The sequence below is a fragment of the Canis lupus genome, chromosome 13 (assembly GCF_003254725.2).
Source record: "Canis lupus dingo isolate Sandy chromosome 13, ASM325472v2, whole genome shotgun sequence".
Lineage (NCBI taxonomy): Eukaryota > Metazoa > Chordata > Mammalia > Carnivora > Canidae > Canis > Canis lupus.
In genome coordinates this window covers 39,868,839-39,886,359 of record NC_064255.1, presented here as the reverse complement: position 1 = coordinate 39,886,359, position 17,521 = coordinate 39,868,839, and the positions used below count along the sequence as shown (strand labels likewise).

The 17,521-nt window shown below is 38.0% G+C and overlaps 1 protein-coding gene across 8 annotated transcripts in view; it reads left to right on the top strand.

The window, feature by feature from the left end:
* Window positions 1–17,521, top strand: part of ATP8A1 (ATPase phospholipid transporting 8A1) — a 224,196-nt gene that overhangs the window by 78,901 nt on the left and 127,774 nt on the right. For 6 of the 8 annotated variants that reach the window (XM_049092867.1, XM_049092868.1, XM_035715594.2 and 3 more), the window contains 3 exons: window positions 1,699–1,776; window positions 2,757–2,845; window positions 9,407–9,451. In XM_049092867.1, the coding sequence (XP_048948824.1) occupies window positions 1,699–1,776; window positions 2,757–2,845; window positions 9,407–9,451 (212 nt within the window). The remainder of the gene's footprint in view (window positions 1–1,698; window positions 1,777–2,756; window positions 2,846–9,406; window positions 9,452–17,521) is intronic. The other 2 variants (XM_049092869.1, XM_049092866.1) reach the window with 1 other exon arrangement.

Genomic DNA, 17,521 nt, shown 5'->3' with positions numbered 1-17,521 from the left:
ATTAAAACTTATCGAGGTTTCCCACTTTACAATAAGAAATGATAAGATGACTCATTATGAAAATCAAATAACTAGTCACTTTATTATTGTTTACTTGGATTTTCGATAATAATATTTGCTTCAAATAATGGCATAATTTTAGTGTTGGAGCAACCCAGCAGGCTTATGCTTTTCAACCACCTTTCTATTATACAGAGATTTTATAACATTCCTGACAGTTCTCCTCCTCCCAGGCAGCTTTTCTGTGTGTGGAAATGAGATTAATAACCACCACCCCCCTTTGATACTGGCTCTACCTGAACTTTTGTGAAAATGTCTATTGTTGTTTCTGGACAATAGCCTTGCAGAATATTAGAACTCAGCAGGGGACCTGGGTGGCTCAGTCGGTTAAGCATCTCACTCCTGGTTTCGGCCCAGGTCACGATCTCATGATCTCATGGTCATATGATCGAGCCCCTCATCAGGCTCCTTGCTCTGTGCAGAGTCTGCTTGAGAATTCTCCCCCCTCCCCCTTTTGCACATGTGCTCTCTTTCTCTCTCTCTCTCTCTCTCTAAACAAATACATATTTTAAAAAAAACAAAAACAAAACTAGGCTACTATGTTCTGTTCTTCTATCACATCTTCCCCGTCTCCTTCTGTTCCTTATTAGACTTGATTTCCAGCCTACTCCCCATTTCATTCATTCCTCTCTGAACATTGCTCAGTTGTTTAATATCCTTCTTAAAACATGACACCTATAAGTCAACAGCCTGCTTCAGAACTGATACTGATCAGTCTGAAATGCAAATGTGGGAAAGCAAATTCGTCCTTTTCCTTTGACATGTGAAAATCATTAAACCCTAACTTGCTAATCTAATGGTATATTATAGAAAATACTAATTCTTACAGGGTTAATAGCCAAGCATCATAATGTATGGGTACAAAACAAGTACAAATTAGTACAAAAGCTGTACATTTTTGTTTGGATTTTGACAAGTGCACTCATTTTGCTTTCGAGTATATACTGTAGAAGGAACTTGAGTCAAGAAAGTATATATAACCAGATAGGATCTCTTGGGTAATTTTTCTAGGGGTTTAAAATCTTAGTTATTTGAGCAATGTTCAGTTGCTGTTATTTAGCTACATTAAGTACTTATATTATGTCGGACACCTTAGGAAGCGCTTCACATACATTATCTTATTTCATCCTTACCATAGGTCGCATATCTAGAAAAGATAGAATTATAGAAAATCGGGATCCCTGGGTGGCGCAGCAGTTTAGCGCCTGCCTTTGGCCCAGGGCGCGATCCTGGAGACCCGGGATCGAATCCCACGTCGGACTCCCGGTGCATGGAGCCTGCTTCTCCCTCTGCCTATGTCTCTGCCTCTCTCTCTCTCTCTCTCTCTCTCTCTCTCTCTGTGTGACTATCATAAATAAATAAAAATTTAAAACAATTAAAAAAAAAGAATTATAGAAAATCAAGATTGCCTGATTGCAGAGATATGCTCTAAGTTTCATGCTGTCCTGCCTTTACTGTGAAATATAATATTCTATACCAAGTACTTTTCAGGGAAATCAATTGAAATGGCATAGGGATGGCAATAGATGAGAGTGGTTGCATATACAGCTGACTAGCTAAATAAAATTTCAGTCAATCTCTTGTTACCAGTTGCATTTAGTAATTTCTTTTATTTTTTTTCCAAAAAAAAAAAAATAGGATCTCGACATGCACTATGAACCCACAGACACTGCTGCTATGGCTCGAACATCTAATCTGAACGAGGAACTTGGCCAGGTAAACTGAATTTCTAGGTGATATGTTAAACTGGAGGTCAGATTTGTTGTAATTTCTGCCATATTTGCATATGAATTGCTAGCTCCTAATTTCCCATTACTTGAGCAATCAGCATAAATACATGATAGTACATAATTATCAATTTTAATTTTTAGTTAATGAAGTTTTAAAAACATTATTTAAAACCTATTTTGCCCTCAGAATAAGGTATTGTGTTAAGGGATTTCCCTCTGTATATAACCTGGTTAGTAATAAAGTACTGGCTATTTTTGAGTTATAAACTCTTAGCATTAAAATTGCTCATAGCTTTTGACCAGAAAGAGAGAAAAAGTTAAATTGATCAATGAGGCTGTGTAAGTCAATGTATGAAAGTAATCAAACCAGAGTTTTAGATGTATAATTCATACTGTTTTCACACATATGTGTGTGTTACACACACATGTGTGTATTTGTAATCCATATTTACATACTAGCTGAGGAGCAGTTCTTATTCTGTATTTTTGCCGTTTGCTAACTCATACTTTTCAAATAGCATTTTGGCCAGAATTATCCTTTTTCTTACCAATTCAGATGTATGAAGTTAATTGCACAAGCCACTACCAATTCTGTCATTGTTTTTTTGAGAAATACTGGTAGATGTTTTAGGACACCACAAATGTTAAATAGCCATAGTGTCACTTTCTAGTGGAAATTGAGACCATATCAAGGCATATTTCTGTATGGCTGCAGTTTCCCTAATATCTTGATAGTGTTCGCTATTCATATTTGAAATTATTCATTGCTAAAACACTAAAAAAAAAAGTTGAACATATTCCTTAATGAATGTGAAGAAATTCATCAGTTAATAGCATCCGTTGTGTCCATAACGTAACAAGATTGAAGAAAAGTAATTGTGCAAGGGGTATTTTCCCCCTTTGTGAGAGATTGGCATAAAAAGAATTCTGAAATTTTAATGGGAAATTTTAAACTTTTTTTTTTAGGTAAAATACATATTTTCTGACAAAACCGGTACTCTCACCTGCAATGTAATGCAGTTTAAGAAGTGCACCATAGCTGGAGTTGCTTATGGGTAAGTTTTTTCTCCTTTAATTAGAATATGACATGCACGTTTAATTAGTGCTAAAAGCTTGGTATGTTTTGAGAGTTCTTATAGGGGAAATTTTTAAACTATAAAAAGCCCCTGTTCTGACTTCAACATACATGTATATTTTGTGTGTTACAGTTTGGAATTGGTTTTCATTGGGAATTACCTACAAGGTGGTAGTATTTCCATGTTTTAAGAGTTGTTAAAGGTCTCCATCTGGCTCTGGTCATGGAGTACAAACACAGTTCCCTCTACATTGCCATGAAGTTAGAGTACAGCGTCGTAATAACATGCAGAATGTCCTTGGGCACTTTTCAAGTTAAAATATCATTTTTCTCTGATAGTTATCCCTTCAATTTGTTTTTTCTTATATTGTCTCACCTCTTTGCTGTCACAGAGCAATCTAAATTTCTGATGGTGCGAAGGAGGTAGGACATGAAACTCTTAAATCCAGTGTGTAATGGCTACCATCAGAAACTTTTATCACTGACTTCTACCTCTGAAACTAATAACACATGTTAATTGAATTAAAATTTTTTTAAAAGAGACTTTTATTAGGCTTCTAATGTCCTTTAGAATATGCTTGTTAAAAACCCATTTCTTTCTTTCTTTTTGAAATACTTCGGAGGGTAATGTGAGAAAATTAATCTGTACGTTTCCTAAAAGGACATGATCTCCTTGGTTAGACTGACCTTGACCATGACTTATTACCAAATTTTCCAACTGACTTTATCTAACAAGTGAGACTGGGAAATACTGATCTCTTAGCCATTCAAGTAAGGCCACTTGCATTTGGGTTTTGTGGCTTATACCCACTCTTCCCCACTCAACACTCTGTCTCCAAGCAGTAAGCTAGTATAAAAATAATGAATTTTGAAAATGCCTCAGTTAAAATTATAAATAAATAACCATTCGGTCAAGAATTGTAAAAGCAAATGGTTGCTCATATACAAAGGTCTACAAAGAGAAGTAGATGGGGGCAGATATCCTTATTCTTTGGGTCAGCAGAGAATGTGACTAAAATGACTTCAAACCGCGTGTGTAAATGAAGCTGAAAAGACATTTGATTGAATGGCTCTTTCACACTTGCAGAGACAGGATGTTAATTTAAGAAGCATACTTACTGTTTCCAGGGCTGGATGCCATTTTGCATCTTTCATCTATCTATTCTATCCCCTAGAAAAGGCTGTCCTTACTCCTCCCTCCCCACCAGTTGCTTCTGGCCTTGTAATTTGGTTAGCTGCTTTTGTGGGACAGATGCATCCACACCTTTAGACATCCTGCATATTTGACCCACAATGACCCCGGGCAAGAGAAGGAAAGGCCTATTATTACTTCCTGACAGATTTATGGAGGTTGTTTTTACAAAAATTCTGCTTTTATAGGTGAATTTACTTTTGGAGTGATCTGATAATTGACATCCTTTTTTTTTTTTTTTAATCTTGCAAATTTCTAACTGAATAAGCAAGTTCTTCAAATTAGTAGTTACTGATGGTGAACTCACCAGAACAGAAAACTAGAATGAGATCTAGTCTCTCTCCTGCATTTTATCAAGTTTTTTTCTTATTCTTGCAACAAGTTCCTTAAACACTTTGAGGCAGTAGTTCTAAAGAGCAGTGTTCTTTCTGGATCTATTGCTGATATCATCAGATAGGGTGAGTCTGAGACTGATAAATATTAAAGTAGTATTAAGAGTTAAGAAGAGTCATCATTTAGATTAAGTTTCCATTAAGACAAATTTCCTCTTGGGCAAATAACATAATTTCTATTGAGGTGCAGCCATGAGACTAGTCCTAGCTTTGTCACTAATTCACCATGTAACTATCAATAATTCCTTTCAAATATTCCAAACTCCTTAAAATGAGGATAGTGAGATAAGATGATCTCTGAAGTTCTTTTCCAGATATAAAATTCTGGATATAAAAAAATATAATACCTTGTTTTATTAGAAATAAAAGGAAAGGTGTTCCTTTGTTTGTAAATTTAACTATGTAAACAGAAATACATCCCTTTCCCCGGTGATATGTCATGTTTTTGAGAATACCAGAAGCCTTGCTGAGTGAAGCTGGTTGTTAAACTGCTTCCAGTAATCGTGCAGTGTTGTGTATGTGCGTTTACGATCCTTAATCCTGATTTTTCATCAACGTCCCCTCCCCCAGACATCCTGATGGACAACTGGAGTTGTCAGCATTGTAGAGAGTGGTGATAAATGTCTTTGATAAAGGAAACTTCAGATGCTTAGGTCTTTACAGTAAAAGACACACCACTGTCCCTTAATTCCACCAAACTCAGCAAGAAAAGTCATTACTGCCAGCCATCTTTCTGTGGAATTTCCTCTGGCCACTTTTGGGTTATCGGAACCCAGGCCGAGAAATTACATGGTTTTGCAATCCTTTTGCATTATAGCAGTGTTAACACTTGATTAATATGGGCAACTATGACATATCTGTACCTTTTAACTCCAGCAGAAGAAAGCATGGTGTTTATCCCCCCAGGACTAGCAAAACAAAGGAGAGCACCACACATCATCATATACTAACAAATGCTTTTGGGGTTACAACTTCAGAACTGATCCTTCTTCAGCATTTTTAAGAAGTAACAGAAAGCCTGGTTTTACCCTAGGTAGAGTCAGGGCTGAAATCTGTTGGCTCTTATGAGTTCGAAGAACAAGACTTGTCTTCATTTTTGCCTTGTATTTTCTTAGATTTGTAAGACACTACTGTTTGTTTGTTTGTTTGTTTGTTTATTTATTTATTTATTTATTTATTTATTTATGAGAGACACAGAGAGGCAGAGACACAGGCAGAGGGAGAAGCAGGCTCCATGCAGGGAGCCTGATGTGGGACTCGATCCCAGGACTCCAGGATCATGCCCTGGGCCAAAGGCAGATGCTCAACCACTGAGCCCCCCAGGGATCCCCAAGACGCTAATATTAACACTTAAAACAATGCTTCCAAATTTAATGTTGGCAATTTTTGTCTCATTTCACATAACCACGGCCAAATTGGATTCGTGATGGGCAACACAATAAAGATTTGTCCGTCACTTCGTAGTGATGATTATTTTGTCAAGTTCAACTTTATCCATGAGGCTACTATGTTTAAACTTACTAGATTGTTTCATTTAATCTTTCTTTGATTAAGTGTAAATTGATGTCATTTGTAAATTTAACTTATTAGACACTAGAAATTCTACTGTTAAACATTTGTTAAAGTATCATTTCAGCGAATTCCTTCCTATAGGAAGTGGGTTGGTTTTATCAAAGTAACTGGAATACCAGGAAGGAGTAAGGAGGCAAAATTTTATGTTTCAGTGGCTAGGACTCTCAAAACAGTGACTATAAGAGGCTCTTATCCTAAGTATAATCTTTGTCAGTAATTTAGACCTTACTATTAGAATGAGCTGATGAGCTGGGCAAAGCTTAACACAGTACAAAGCTCTAAAGTTTAAAAAAAAAATCTAGTAAGCCAACTAAATAGTGATTTTTATTGGGTTAGTCATTTAATCAACGTCAAAAACATTTCATTGACATGTTCCCTTTGAGTAAAAACATGAAATTTCCTTAAAAACAATCCTTATGTATATATGAATACAATACGCGAATGGCTTAACACGACAATATTTTGTTTACCAGTATGTTTGCTAAAAGGATCCATGCTTCACACTGAGAAGGGATTCACCACAAGAAACCTCACAATCAAAAAAAAGAAAGAAAGAAAAGAAACCTCACAATCACAGGGCTAATAAAACTTAGCCCTGAGGCCTAGATGCTAACCAACACATTTATCTTACTGCCCACCTGGGCTAGAGCTGGGGAGACACCTCTCATTTGTTTATTTACATTCTTCCACAAATATTTTTATCTCCTTCTGTACGTGGCACCTTGTTAGATAATAGGGTTGTAATAACCGGCGAAAGCTCCTATGGCTCCTGCTCTCCTGAAGTTGGTGGTTGATTGGAGGTAAATGGGTGTTAATAAGTAATCGAGGCTAACAGGCTGCACGGAGGGGGAGGGCCGGGTGAGTGTGTGATGGGGGGGGATGCGAGCCCATCAGGCAGGCCGGGGACCCCTCCAGGAGAAGCAGAGGCTTGAGCAGCGCTAGAAGAAGGGGTTTGGTTAAGTGAAGAGCTCCACGGGCAGAGACCGGGGTCCCGACACGCTCACAAACGCCAGCGACCCCCAGCACCTGCACCAGAGCTGCTGGAGCCACGCTGGCGGGGAAAGGTGCACACAGGTTCAGGAGCAGGTGCCCCTGCGGCTCCCCAGGTGCGAACAGCGCCCAGCCCTGCCAGGCCCGCGCGTGCCCAGGAGAAGGGCCCCCGAGCCCTGTGGGACCTCCTGCACGGCCAGAACCCGGGCACCGTGGTCCCCGGCCAGCCCGACCGATCAGCGTGATGCCCCACGCGCGGGCCTGCAGCCCAGGGCGGCGTCTTTGTCTGGGAGCCCGCCCCCGGGAGGCTCGGCTCGCCTCCCCCTGGAGCATCAACAAGCCACCTGGTAGAAGGGAGACTAGTGGGTAGAGGGCACCGCCGTCATTGTGGCTGGACGTGGTGGGCGCTGCCCGGGAGGCGACTCGGTGCGTTGGAGGAGGTGGCGCGGTGAGGCCTGCGCCCGGCCAGTTGCTGGAGGGTGAAGACAGTGCGTGGACGGTGGCGGCCGGAGGGACTCCACGAGTTTTCAGGGAGGGTTATATTTGTCAGAAGCAATGAATGACTTTATATTTGTACTGAACTCTGCATTTTTTTAGACTCTATTGGTAGCTACTAAATTTAAAAGAAAAAATATTGGGATGCTGGATGCCTGGGCAGCTCAGTAGGTGAAGCACCTGCCCCGGCTCAGGCCATGATCCCAGCTCCTGGGATGAAGGGGGGCGGTCAGGCTCGCTGCGGCTGCTGCTCCTGCCCCTCTGCACCTCCTGTGCGTTCTCTCTCTCTCTCTCTCTCTCTCTCAAATTAAGTCAATAAAATCTTAAAAAAAAAAAAAAAAAGAGGGCAGCCCCAGTGGCTCAGCGGTTTAGTGCCCCTTCAGCCCAGGGCATGACCCCGGGGTCCCGGGATCGAGTCCTGCATCGGGCTCCCCGCATGGAGCCTGCTTCTCCCTCTGCCTGTGTCTCTGCCTCTCTCTCTCTCTCTGTGTTTCTCATGAATAAATAAAATATTTAAAAATAAATTCTTTAAAAAAAATAAAAAAGAAAAAAAAGAAAAGAAAAATTATGGAATGGTCATATATAGTGAAAGAAATGAGAGATAAGATCTGTCCTCGCTGCTGAGAGAGTAGAGGTTAAGTTTTCCCACGACACTCACACGAAATGGTAGTTACGTGACCGATGGCGGTGTTAGCTACGTGGTGGTAGTCCTGTTGCAGCATATACAGAAGTGGATCAGACCATCACGTTGTATCTGAAACTTGAACAGTGTTATCCATCAAGTATATCTCAACAAAGCCGGAGAACATTGGACAATAGGAAGAAAAATTTAATAAATACGTAGAGAAGGAAAAGAAAATCTGCTCAGCCACATATTATGGGCCACTTCGGAGTGAATATGTGACTGGCTGCTTAGAACAAAGGCTGCATGTCAGTCGGACTTGTCCCGGGGCTTAAATGAGCTAAAGGAGGAAATAAAAATTATTGATGAATGGTATTTTCTGAGTGAGATAACAAATGGCTTAATGAGTGAATTATGATTTAAGTGAACAATTTTGAGTATCAGTTAATCTTTTAAAATGCAGTTCCAATTAATTATAGAAATCTAGTTGACTTTTACTCCAGTGTGCCTGTTTAAAGATCCGTTACTTTATGGTAGTCATGTTTATTTTTTTTATTTTTTTAATTTTTATTTATTTATGATAGAGAGAGAGAGAGAGAGAGTCAGAGACATAGGCAGAGGAAGAAGCAGGCTCCATGCACTGAGAGCCCGACGTGGGATTCGATCCCAGGTCTCCAAGATCGCGCCCTGGGCCAAAGGCAGGCGCCAAACCTCTGCGCCACCCAGGGATCCCTGGTCGTCACGTTTATTTCTGATGTGTATCTGGTAGATTTCATCAATGTGATAGTTTGTCCCTAGGTATTAGTTATGTTTGTTTCATTAGAACATTTATATATATATACAATATAATATATAATATGTAATTTTGTGACTGTTATATATGACATATATAATATGTAATTTTATGATTATATATGTAATTTTATAATTACATATATAATTATATAATATGTAACTTTCCATCGGTTTAAGCATTTCCAGGTTAAAACATTTGTTGGTGAATACTGAATTCTTTGAATAAAATGAATCAGTTCCTCAGTGAGAGGCAAGTGAGCTGTCCTGTTACAGAATAATTTTGTAGACGTGCTTAGTTTACCATAAATCATGTCCTACTTACTACACCAACTGCCATTCTTTCAGAATCAACTAAAAGTTCCTTTTCTTAACATTTTCAAGATCCGTCTTTCAGTCCTTCCGTTATTCATGCTCCTCTGTTTCCGGCCTGTCTGTGATGATGATTTTTTTTCCCTCTCTTCCCCCTCCTCTTGCTTTCTGAAGCCATGTCCCCGAACCTGAGGATTATGGTTGCTCTCCTGATGAATGGTAAGCTGCATGGACCTTTCTGCCTCATTGATTCCTTTACAAGGCTTGCATTTCACTGTTTTTTGATAAATACAATTCACTACTTTTGGGGGGAGGGGGGGAAAGCATTATTGTCCAGGTCGGGTAACAGTACTTTATAAAGAGCTTATTTCTTGAAACCCATTGAATATCTTTGATTTTTTATCGCAGGACGTTTGGTCATTTTACAGACATTTAGTTTAATGGTTAGGCTTGCTAGAGCTCTACATTATGTATCGATGACAGAGTCTGTAATGATCACTTTGGGGTCCCTGAGCAGTGAACCAGCTAAGATTTGTTAAAGCCCAAGGTTTATGTTTTCTAGCTCAGCACTGCCACCTTCTGCTGCTATTCATGTTCTCTACAGAGCCACCAAAAGAGGCTCCTGAAACCTACCCAAGGACTGGAAATTTCCATTATATCTCTTTTCATTAGTCTAGTAAATCTATTTAGGGGCTAGAAAAATGAAAATTAAAAAAAAAATAAATGTCTGGAACAAATGTTGGAATACTGTGCTTCCCCAGACTACATTTACCTAGAATATAATTAATTTTAGAATTATTAAAGATGCCATTCTGTCATTTTAATTTCTGTACTTTTGAGGGGTTTTGTTTGTTTTCTCTTAAAATCCCCCCTCCGTGGATTTATATTTTCATTTAGAACAAGATAAGTTTATTTTGGTATTTCTGTAGTTCATTATGATTTGGTGGCCAATGAAGCTTCAGAAAACAGGTTTCTTTTAATGCTGGTAACTGTAGAACATGTGATTTCATAAGTGGTTATATTTTTATTTTCAGGTTGTACATGTGTTGTAGGATTTAGCTACATTTCCAATATGCATGGAAGTCCAATATCATCATTCAATATATTCAACTTGAATTTTATTTCAGTAAAGTGGAGATTTGGTAACGATTTGCAGTAAAATTCATACCCATAATAATGACAGAGGCAGCTAATGAGTCATCATATTTAAGCTCATTGCTTGGAGCTCCATCTAGTTTCAACACCTACATGCAACTGAATAATTTTTAGCATTTTTAAAAATATTCCAAAGTTTCTTACTGTTGGTGGATAATTCAAGTTTAATGTGGTAGCTATTCCCTTTTACTTAATCCTTTCAGAAGGTAGTGAAATTTTGGCTACCTCCATTGATTTTCTGTAATGTTAATGTAATGCTATTAATTTATTTACTAGTATAGAATTAATACACATTTTCTAAGAGAACTTATTTACTCCTAAGAGAAGGAAATTACCAGTGACCATATTTTCATTGATGGAAATGTAAGAAAAAAAAATTGTTGTGTGTTTACTCAGGTCATTTAAAATATCCTACTTTCATTAGAGGTTATCTTATGACTTTTTTAACTCTTGGAAAGAGAGGATGTTATTATATTATTATATATTATATATATTATATATTATATATATTATTATATTATATTTTTGTAAAACACCCGTTTGGAAAATTTGATATTTGATATTCTAAACTAGATAAATCCAAATAAGAAATGCCAGATTTTTCAATAAATTATACGATTCCACTTAATTATTAGTATTTTTAAAATACACAGTAGGAAAGGCATTTACCACCTTTATAATAAAGTGAGCTTTACTCTAAATATTTCTTAGACGCCCCATCTATCAGTCACCTGTCAGCCTGCAAAGATGAAGGAACAGACACTCCCTGAGCTGCTCTCTGGTGCTCTGCAGGGGTCGAGGGTACAGACCTGGGGTGCTGACCACCCACGTTCACATCCTGATCCTACCGGTGCCCTGGGAAAAAAGTGACCTAATCTCTCTGCCTACCTGTCCTCATCTGGTAGATTGTGGACGTCATAGGGAGGTTGTGAAGATCGACTGAGTTCTGGTTTATTTATTTATTTAGACTAATTTATTTGGCTGGGAGAGAGTGTGTGTGCATGCGCGTGAGCACGCAGTGAGGGGAGGGCAGAGGGAGAGAGAAAATCAAGCTAGCACATGACCACGCTAGCACAGACCCCAGTGTGGGGCAATCCCCATGACCCCGAAATCGTGACCCAAGCTGAACCCAAGAGTCCGATGCTCAACCAACTGCCCTGAGTGAGTTGTTTTTAAAGCGCTTAGAACAGTCTAGACGTTGTATACTCACAGGGAGTATTAGCCCTGATGTCTCTTACTCAATCCTCATGATATGTTTGAAGAATTGTGATTGACATGATCGTCTTAAAGTTGGTGAAATTTAGGCAAAGAAGCTAATAAGTAACTCCCCCCTCCCCCCCCAACTACACAACCAGGAAACATGGAAGCCAGCCAGAGTTAAAACCTCACTCAGCCTGGTTATAAAGTGGGCGTTGGTCACTTTATACCCTACAAACCTTAAAGAATTTTAAAGAATATATGCTTTCAGAGCATAAAGTATCCTTACCATTTCAGTCCATTTTTTTCTTTTCTTATTAAGGTAGCAAGACCAGGTACAGTTTTTTTTTTTTTTTCTTTTTTTTCAGGTACAGTTTAACTGACTTGAGAAAAGTTAGCACAGGGAAAAGAAATGTTGCACATTCATAAATCTGGCATCTCCCCCAAAGCCTCCTCCAGTGGATTTCATGTTGCCAAGGAAACCAAGATCAAAAGCGCCATCCAGGAAAAAAAAAAAAATGTGATCCTAGCTGAATCCTATGCTCCAGGCATCTGACCATATCTTCATGCTACTGCCCTTCAGGGATAAACTTGAGAATATAGATGACTGTATAAATCCAAAATCAAAGTTCATGCCTGTCTTTCAGCAGCTTTACATTTCAATGTGAAGTTCATTGAATTCCATAAAAACCCTGTAACATGTATGTGTGTGTGTGTGTGTGTATGTGTGTATATATATATAGTATATATGTGTGTATATATACAATATATATATTATATATTGTATATATATGTGTATATATATAATATATATTTATTACTGCCCCACTTGAACCATATTCACCACAAAAATGTCAAGTTTAAAAAACACTTAATATTTAACACTTAAATGTGTACAGATTATTTTACATTTAGTGGAATTTGAAGGCAAACCTATGATACTCCCTCAAGAGTATTTTCAAACATACTCTTGGCATTAAAGATAATTGGATGATGGCTGTAGCTTTACTCAAATATATTAGTATAAATAGTTTATAGAGATAAGATCATTCCCCAACCAGTAGCCACTTGCTCCAAAATTGGTACAGTCTTCATGTTATTACCAAGTACCCTAGGCTAACATACAACCTTACAGATTAATTCTTTTCTATTAAAAGTCCACCATTGGAAAAAAGATCTGCTTATTCTCAGCATCCGTGCAGCCCTTAAGATATGATTGTTTTCAAGACTGTGTATTTCCATGGCCATTTTTCCTTTTCATAACGTTTACTGTGGAAAATTTCAAGCATAAACCAAAGTAGGCCGATTACTCATTCACTCGCTTCAATAATGTGCCTTCAGGACCAGTGTCATCTATGCCTTTCCCTCACCATTATTTTGAAGCAAATCCCAGATAATATATTTTTCTTGACTCTTCAATATAGATTCCATACTGCGCTGGTGTGTTTGTTTAAGTTAGTGCTAGTGAGATTATTCTCCAAAAGGGTTTCCTTAATGCATTCCATGCTTAGTCATTTCACTGTGCTGGTTGAGATTATCATAGTAACGGTGGATGGTACTATTTCCTGGTCTTATTCATCTTCTCATTTCATTCTGGCCTATAATTACATATGGAACGAGTGATATTTATTTTTTGTGCAGCAGCCACGAGGCTCACGAAAACCTCCTTCCAGGTGTGACTGTGTAGTAATGAGACCAAACACATCCAAATTAGTGTTAGTCTTCAAAGTAGTCACGTTGACAGGTCATTTACTTATTTCAGTGATGCAGCCGTTTCGTGGAATGTTTTTGGAATTCCTCTTTTGTAATTGCCCTCAGAAGTACTTTGAGCCACAAGGAGAGGCAGGTCTCATTACTGTGGTTAAAACCAACGTCTGACCAAAATACTGAGTATGATCACTTATTTATATTCTCGGACTTGATGGGACATGACTCTGAAAAACAAACTCATTTCTAAAAATTAAATCTCCCTTTAAGGGATTTTGATTTGCAACCAGTAGCATCGTTTAAAAGCAGGAGGTACAGATCCTTTCCAGAAATGGGGCTTTAGAGTCACCCTACCTTTATCTTCCTGTGTGTGGTGTGTGTAGTGTGTGTATGCATGCATTCAGTTCATGTGTCGGCTGTGTATCTATTTCAGGTGGCTGGCATGGATTTTGTGCTTGCGTTTAATTTTTAATTTAAATTTGATTTTTTTGGGACACCTGGGTGGCTCAGCAGTTTAGCACCTGCCTGTGGCTCAGGGCATGACCCTGGGGTCCTGGGATCGAGTCCCTCATCGGGCTCCCTGCATGGAGCCTGCTTCTCCCTCTGCCTGTGTCTCTGCCTCTCTGTGTGTCTCTCATGAATAAATAAATAAAATCTTTAAAATAATTTTGATATTTTTTTAAGTTCGTAAGGTATTAACATTGCAAATTTAGAGGGTGTCAGGAAGTTTTTCTCCCTTCCCTGTCTTGGAACCCTCCATTTCTCCTCCTGGAGGCAGGCAGTGTCAACAGTTTCAGGTGTTTCCTTCCAGATCGTGTCTACACATATACATACATGTATTTTTTTTCTCTCCTATGTTTATGAAAGCGAGGCATATACCGTATACCGTATGCCCTGTTCTGTACCATCTTTTCTTTTGACAGTGCATCTTTGAGATCTGCCCAAGATCAGCTGAAGAGCTTCCTATTTTTGGTATAGTGTTGGCCATGTGGATGTACCACAATTTTTAAAAGCAGTATTCTTCAAGTTCTTGAGTTATTTCTAATCTTTTGCTATTAAAAAAAAAAAAATGTGCTGCGGAGGCCCCTGGGTGGTTCAGTCAGTGGAGCTTCTGACTCTTGGTTTTGGCTCAAGTCATGATCTCATAGGTGGTGAGATCCAGCCCTGGATGGGCTCCGAGCTCAGCAGGGAGGCTGCTTCAGGGTTCTCTCGCTCCGCCCCTCCCTCGCTCTCCTGAGCAAGCAGGTGCACACACACTCTAGCTCCAGCTCCAGCTCTCAACTAAATAAATCTTCCTAAAACTGTGCTGCAAAGAATGAATTTGTGTGTATGATATTTTGCACTGGGTAGATGGCTAGTATAAATTCCTAGAACCGGAATTCCTGGATCAAAGGGATGATATGTGGCATTTTAAGTTTTGGTAGAAATTACCCCTTTTGGACAATTTTTGATAGAATTGTTCTTTTTAGAACTAGTTATGCCAATTTCATAATCACCAATGGTATGATTTATCTCCTTCCATAACCACAACAGCACAGAGTTGTCAAACTTTATTTCTGCCAAATTGATCCTTTTCATTTTTCTCATTCATTATTGGCTAAACTGGAGTTTGTATTTAAAGGCACTCGTCTTTCCTCGTGGGCTCCTTGTTCTAACCTTCATGATATGAGTTGGAAGCAGTTTTTCCCAGTTTTTTTGTTTGGGCTTTTGATTTTGCTTATGGTAGTTTTTGCTGTGCAGAAATGTTTCAGTTGTTTACAGATTTATCTGTCTTGCTTTCTGGATAATGTTTGATACATAGGCCTTTTCCACTCTTAAGTTATTTAAACATTTTTCCCATATCGTTAGTACTTTTACTAAATTGTTCGTCCATCTGGAGTTTATGTGGTTTAAGGTGAAAAGTATAAATCCAACTATTTTTTCCATTTTTTCCCTAACAATTCTTTTGTTTGGCATGAATTTTGAATTTAAAAATATTTCATAGTCCATATTGTCATATATGAAAATAGGTAATACTGATTAAGCCATACACATTCTAAATGTTAATTTTTATTGCAATGGGGATTCTTCATTTTTTTCTAATTATTTACAGTGTAAATAATTATTTACATTAATTTGGGATCCCTGGGTGGTGCAGCGGTTTGGCGCCTGCCTTTGGCCCAGGGCGCGATCCTGGAGACCCAGGATCGAATCCCACGTCGGGCTCCCTGCATGGAGCCTGCTTCTCCCTCTGCCTGTGTCTCTGCCTCTCTCTCTCTCTCTCTCTGTGTGACTATCATAAATAAAAAATATATATATTTACATTAATTTAAATACTTTTTTAAATCAGCCTGCAAGAAGCTGCCATTTATGTGGCATTGTGGGTGACCTGCTCCTTGTTCTCCTCACCTTAATGTTACCCTCCTTCTCTTATTCCTTCTTGCAAAATACTATGATTTCTTTTGTCTCCTGTGTGCATCGTGCCACTTGAAAATTTCTATGGGAAAATCCAACAAAATGTTGATGTTGGCTTGCATTTGTTTTTGTGAGCAGTTTGTAAATTCATCGTTTTGTCAACTGAGTTTAAATTACCACTTTTATTTAATGCAGTTGGTTCTTATTTTGAAATGACATGAGCATCCTAATTTTATCCGTTTACTTTTACTAAAAGTGAACATTTTTTTGTAAGATTTCAGAGAGGGGTGGTAAGAACTCCACGCCTGAGTTATCTAACCCAGGCTGTGTGGATTAGCAGATGAGTTGTTTATGTTTTTTATGATCTTGGAAAAGAAGCTACTTTCTGAGTGAAGAGTTCTTATTTAGCATTATTTGTGGTAGAAGCTTCATTGGTAAATGGAGGGTGGGATGTGTCCATGTAAAGATTTAAATTGCATATCTAGTGTTATTTGTTATAAATACATTTGAACGTTGTATCAATTATGGTAACTGTGATTTATGAGATAAAAGGGTTTCTGGTGAGATTAATAAGACATCTTCAGATTTGCAAAGGCTTTTAGTCTGGAATTCTTTGGAAAGAAAATAGACCTCCACATGCAAGATGTTACTGTGATTATTCCTTGACATTTCAATTTATGTAACAAATAAGTAGGAATGTATAACTAAGAACCATTAATGAATACACTTTAATAATAGGGAGACTTCATGGAGCCCCAGTAATAAACTATTTTTAAGAAATGATAGCATTTGGAGGAGAAATGTAAGCCAACTTTTTGCGTGCCCATTGATAAGTCACTTAAAAGTTCTTGGACTTTTCCCTCCATCTTTAAAACTAAAGGAAGAAAAAAAAAAAAACTAAAGGAAGAGTAATGTGTTTATTCTGCTTCCTAGGGTGGTTTTGAGAATTCTAAACTACTACATGCTAATGAAGACGTACTTTATTATAATTTTCAGAATTCATAGATCAAACTACCACATGTGCATAAGGATGTACCTTATAAACATTCTTGGTTCACGGAAAAAATATATTTCATTGATAATGTGTATGTTTAGTTATTTCAGATTCTTTTATTCATCAGTGATTTCTCCTTCCTTTCGAACTGCTAGCTTTAAAATATGAAGCTCTTGATATTTGGTGCATTGGCATTGATAATTCTGTAACTGTAAATCACATGATGAAAAGCTTTCAGTTACAGTTATTTAGTATTGGATGCATTATTTTTCCTTGGCGAATGAATTCTAGAATTTTCTTCTATGCACGAAAGCCTGAATGTGTATATTTTCACTGAACATTGCAAAATACACTCTTTTGGGTTTGACATTTCCACTTACATGCTCCTTGTTCTTCCTTTTAATCTCAACATTTTGATATTATATTGCATGGCCATGAGATTCATGATAGCCCGACTACAGAGGCAACTCTGACTCCATTTATTTCCTATGAAGCACAGAAGTGTTTGCTCATCTGAAGACAGCCCCAACACAAAAAATCCCAAACGTATTTATGATTTGTCCTCCTTATATACAGAATAAATGTGATATTTACATAAATAGTATCAGATATCTGTTAGTGTTAGATGTTGATGAAATATATTAAAAGCTTATTGCTCATTTTTATATTGAATACGATAATCATGTAATGTTAGTTACTACAAATAAAGATTTCTCATAGGGTAACGTAAAAGAATCAATATTGTTTTTTTATAGTAGCTTTATAATCAAATTCTAAAAACTTGAAGAAATTGTGGAAGTAGAAGGAATAGACCTCTAGGTATTTAGCGGTGTTTTTACTTT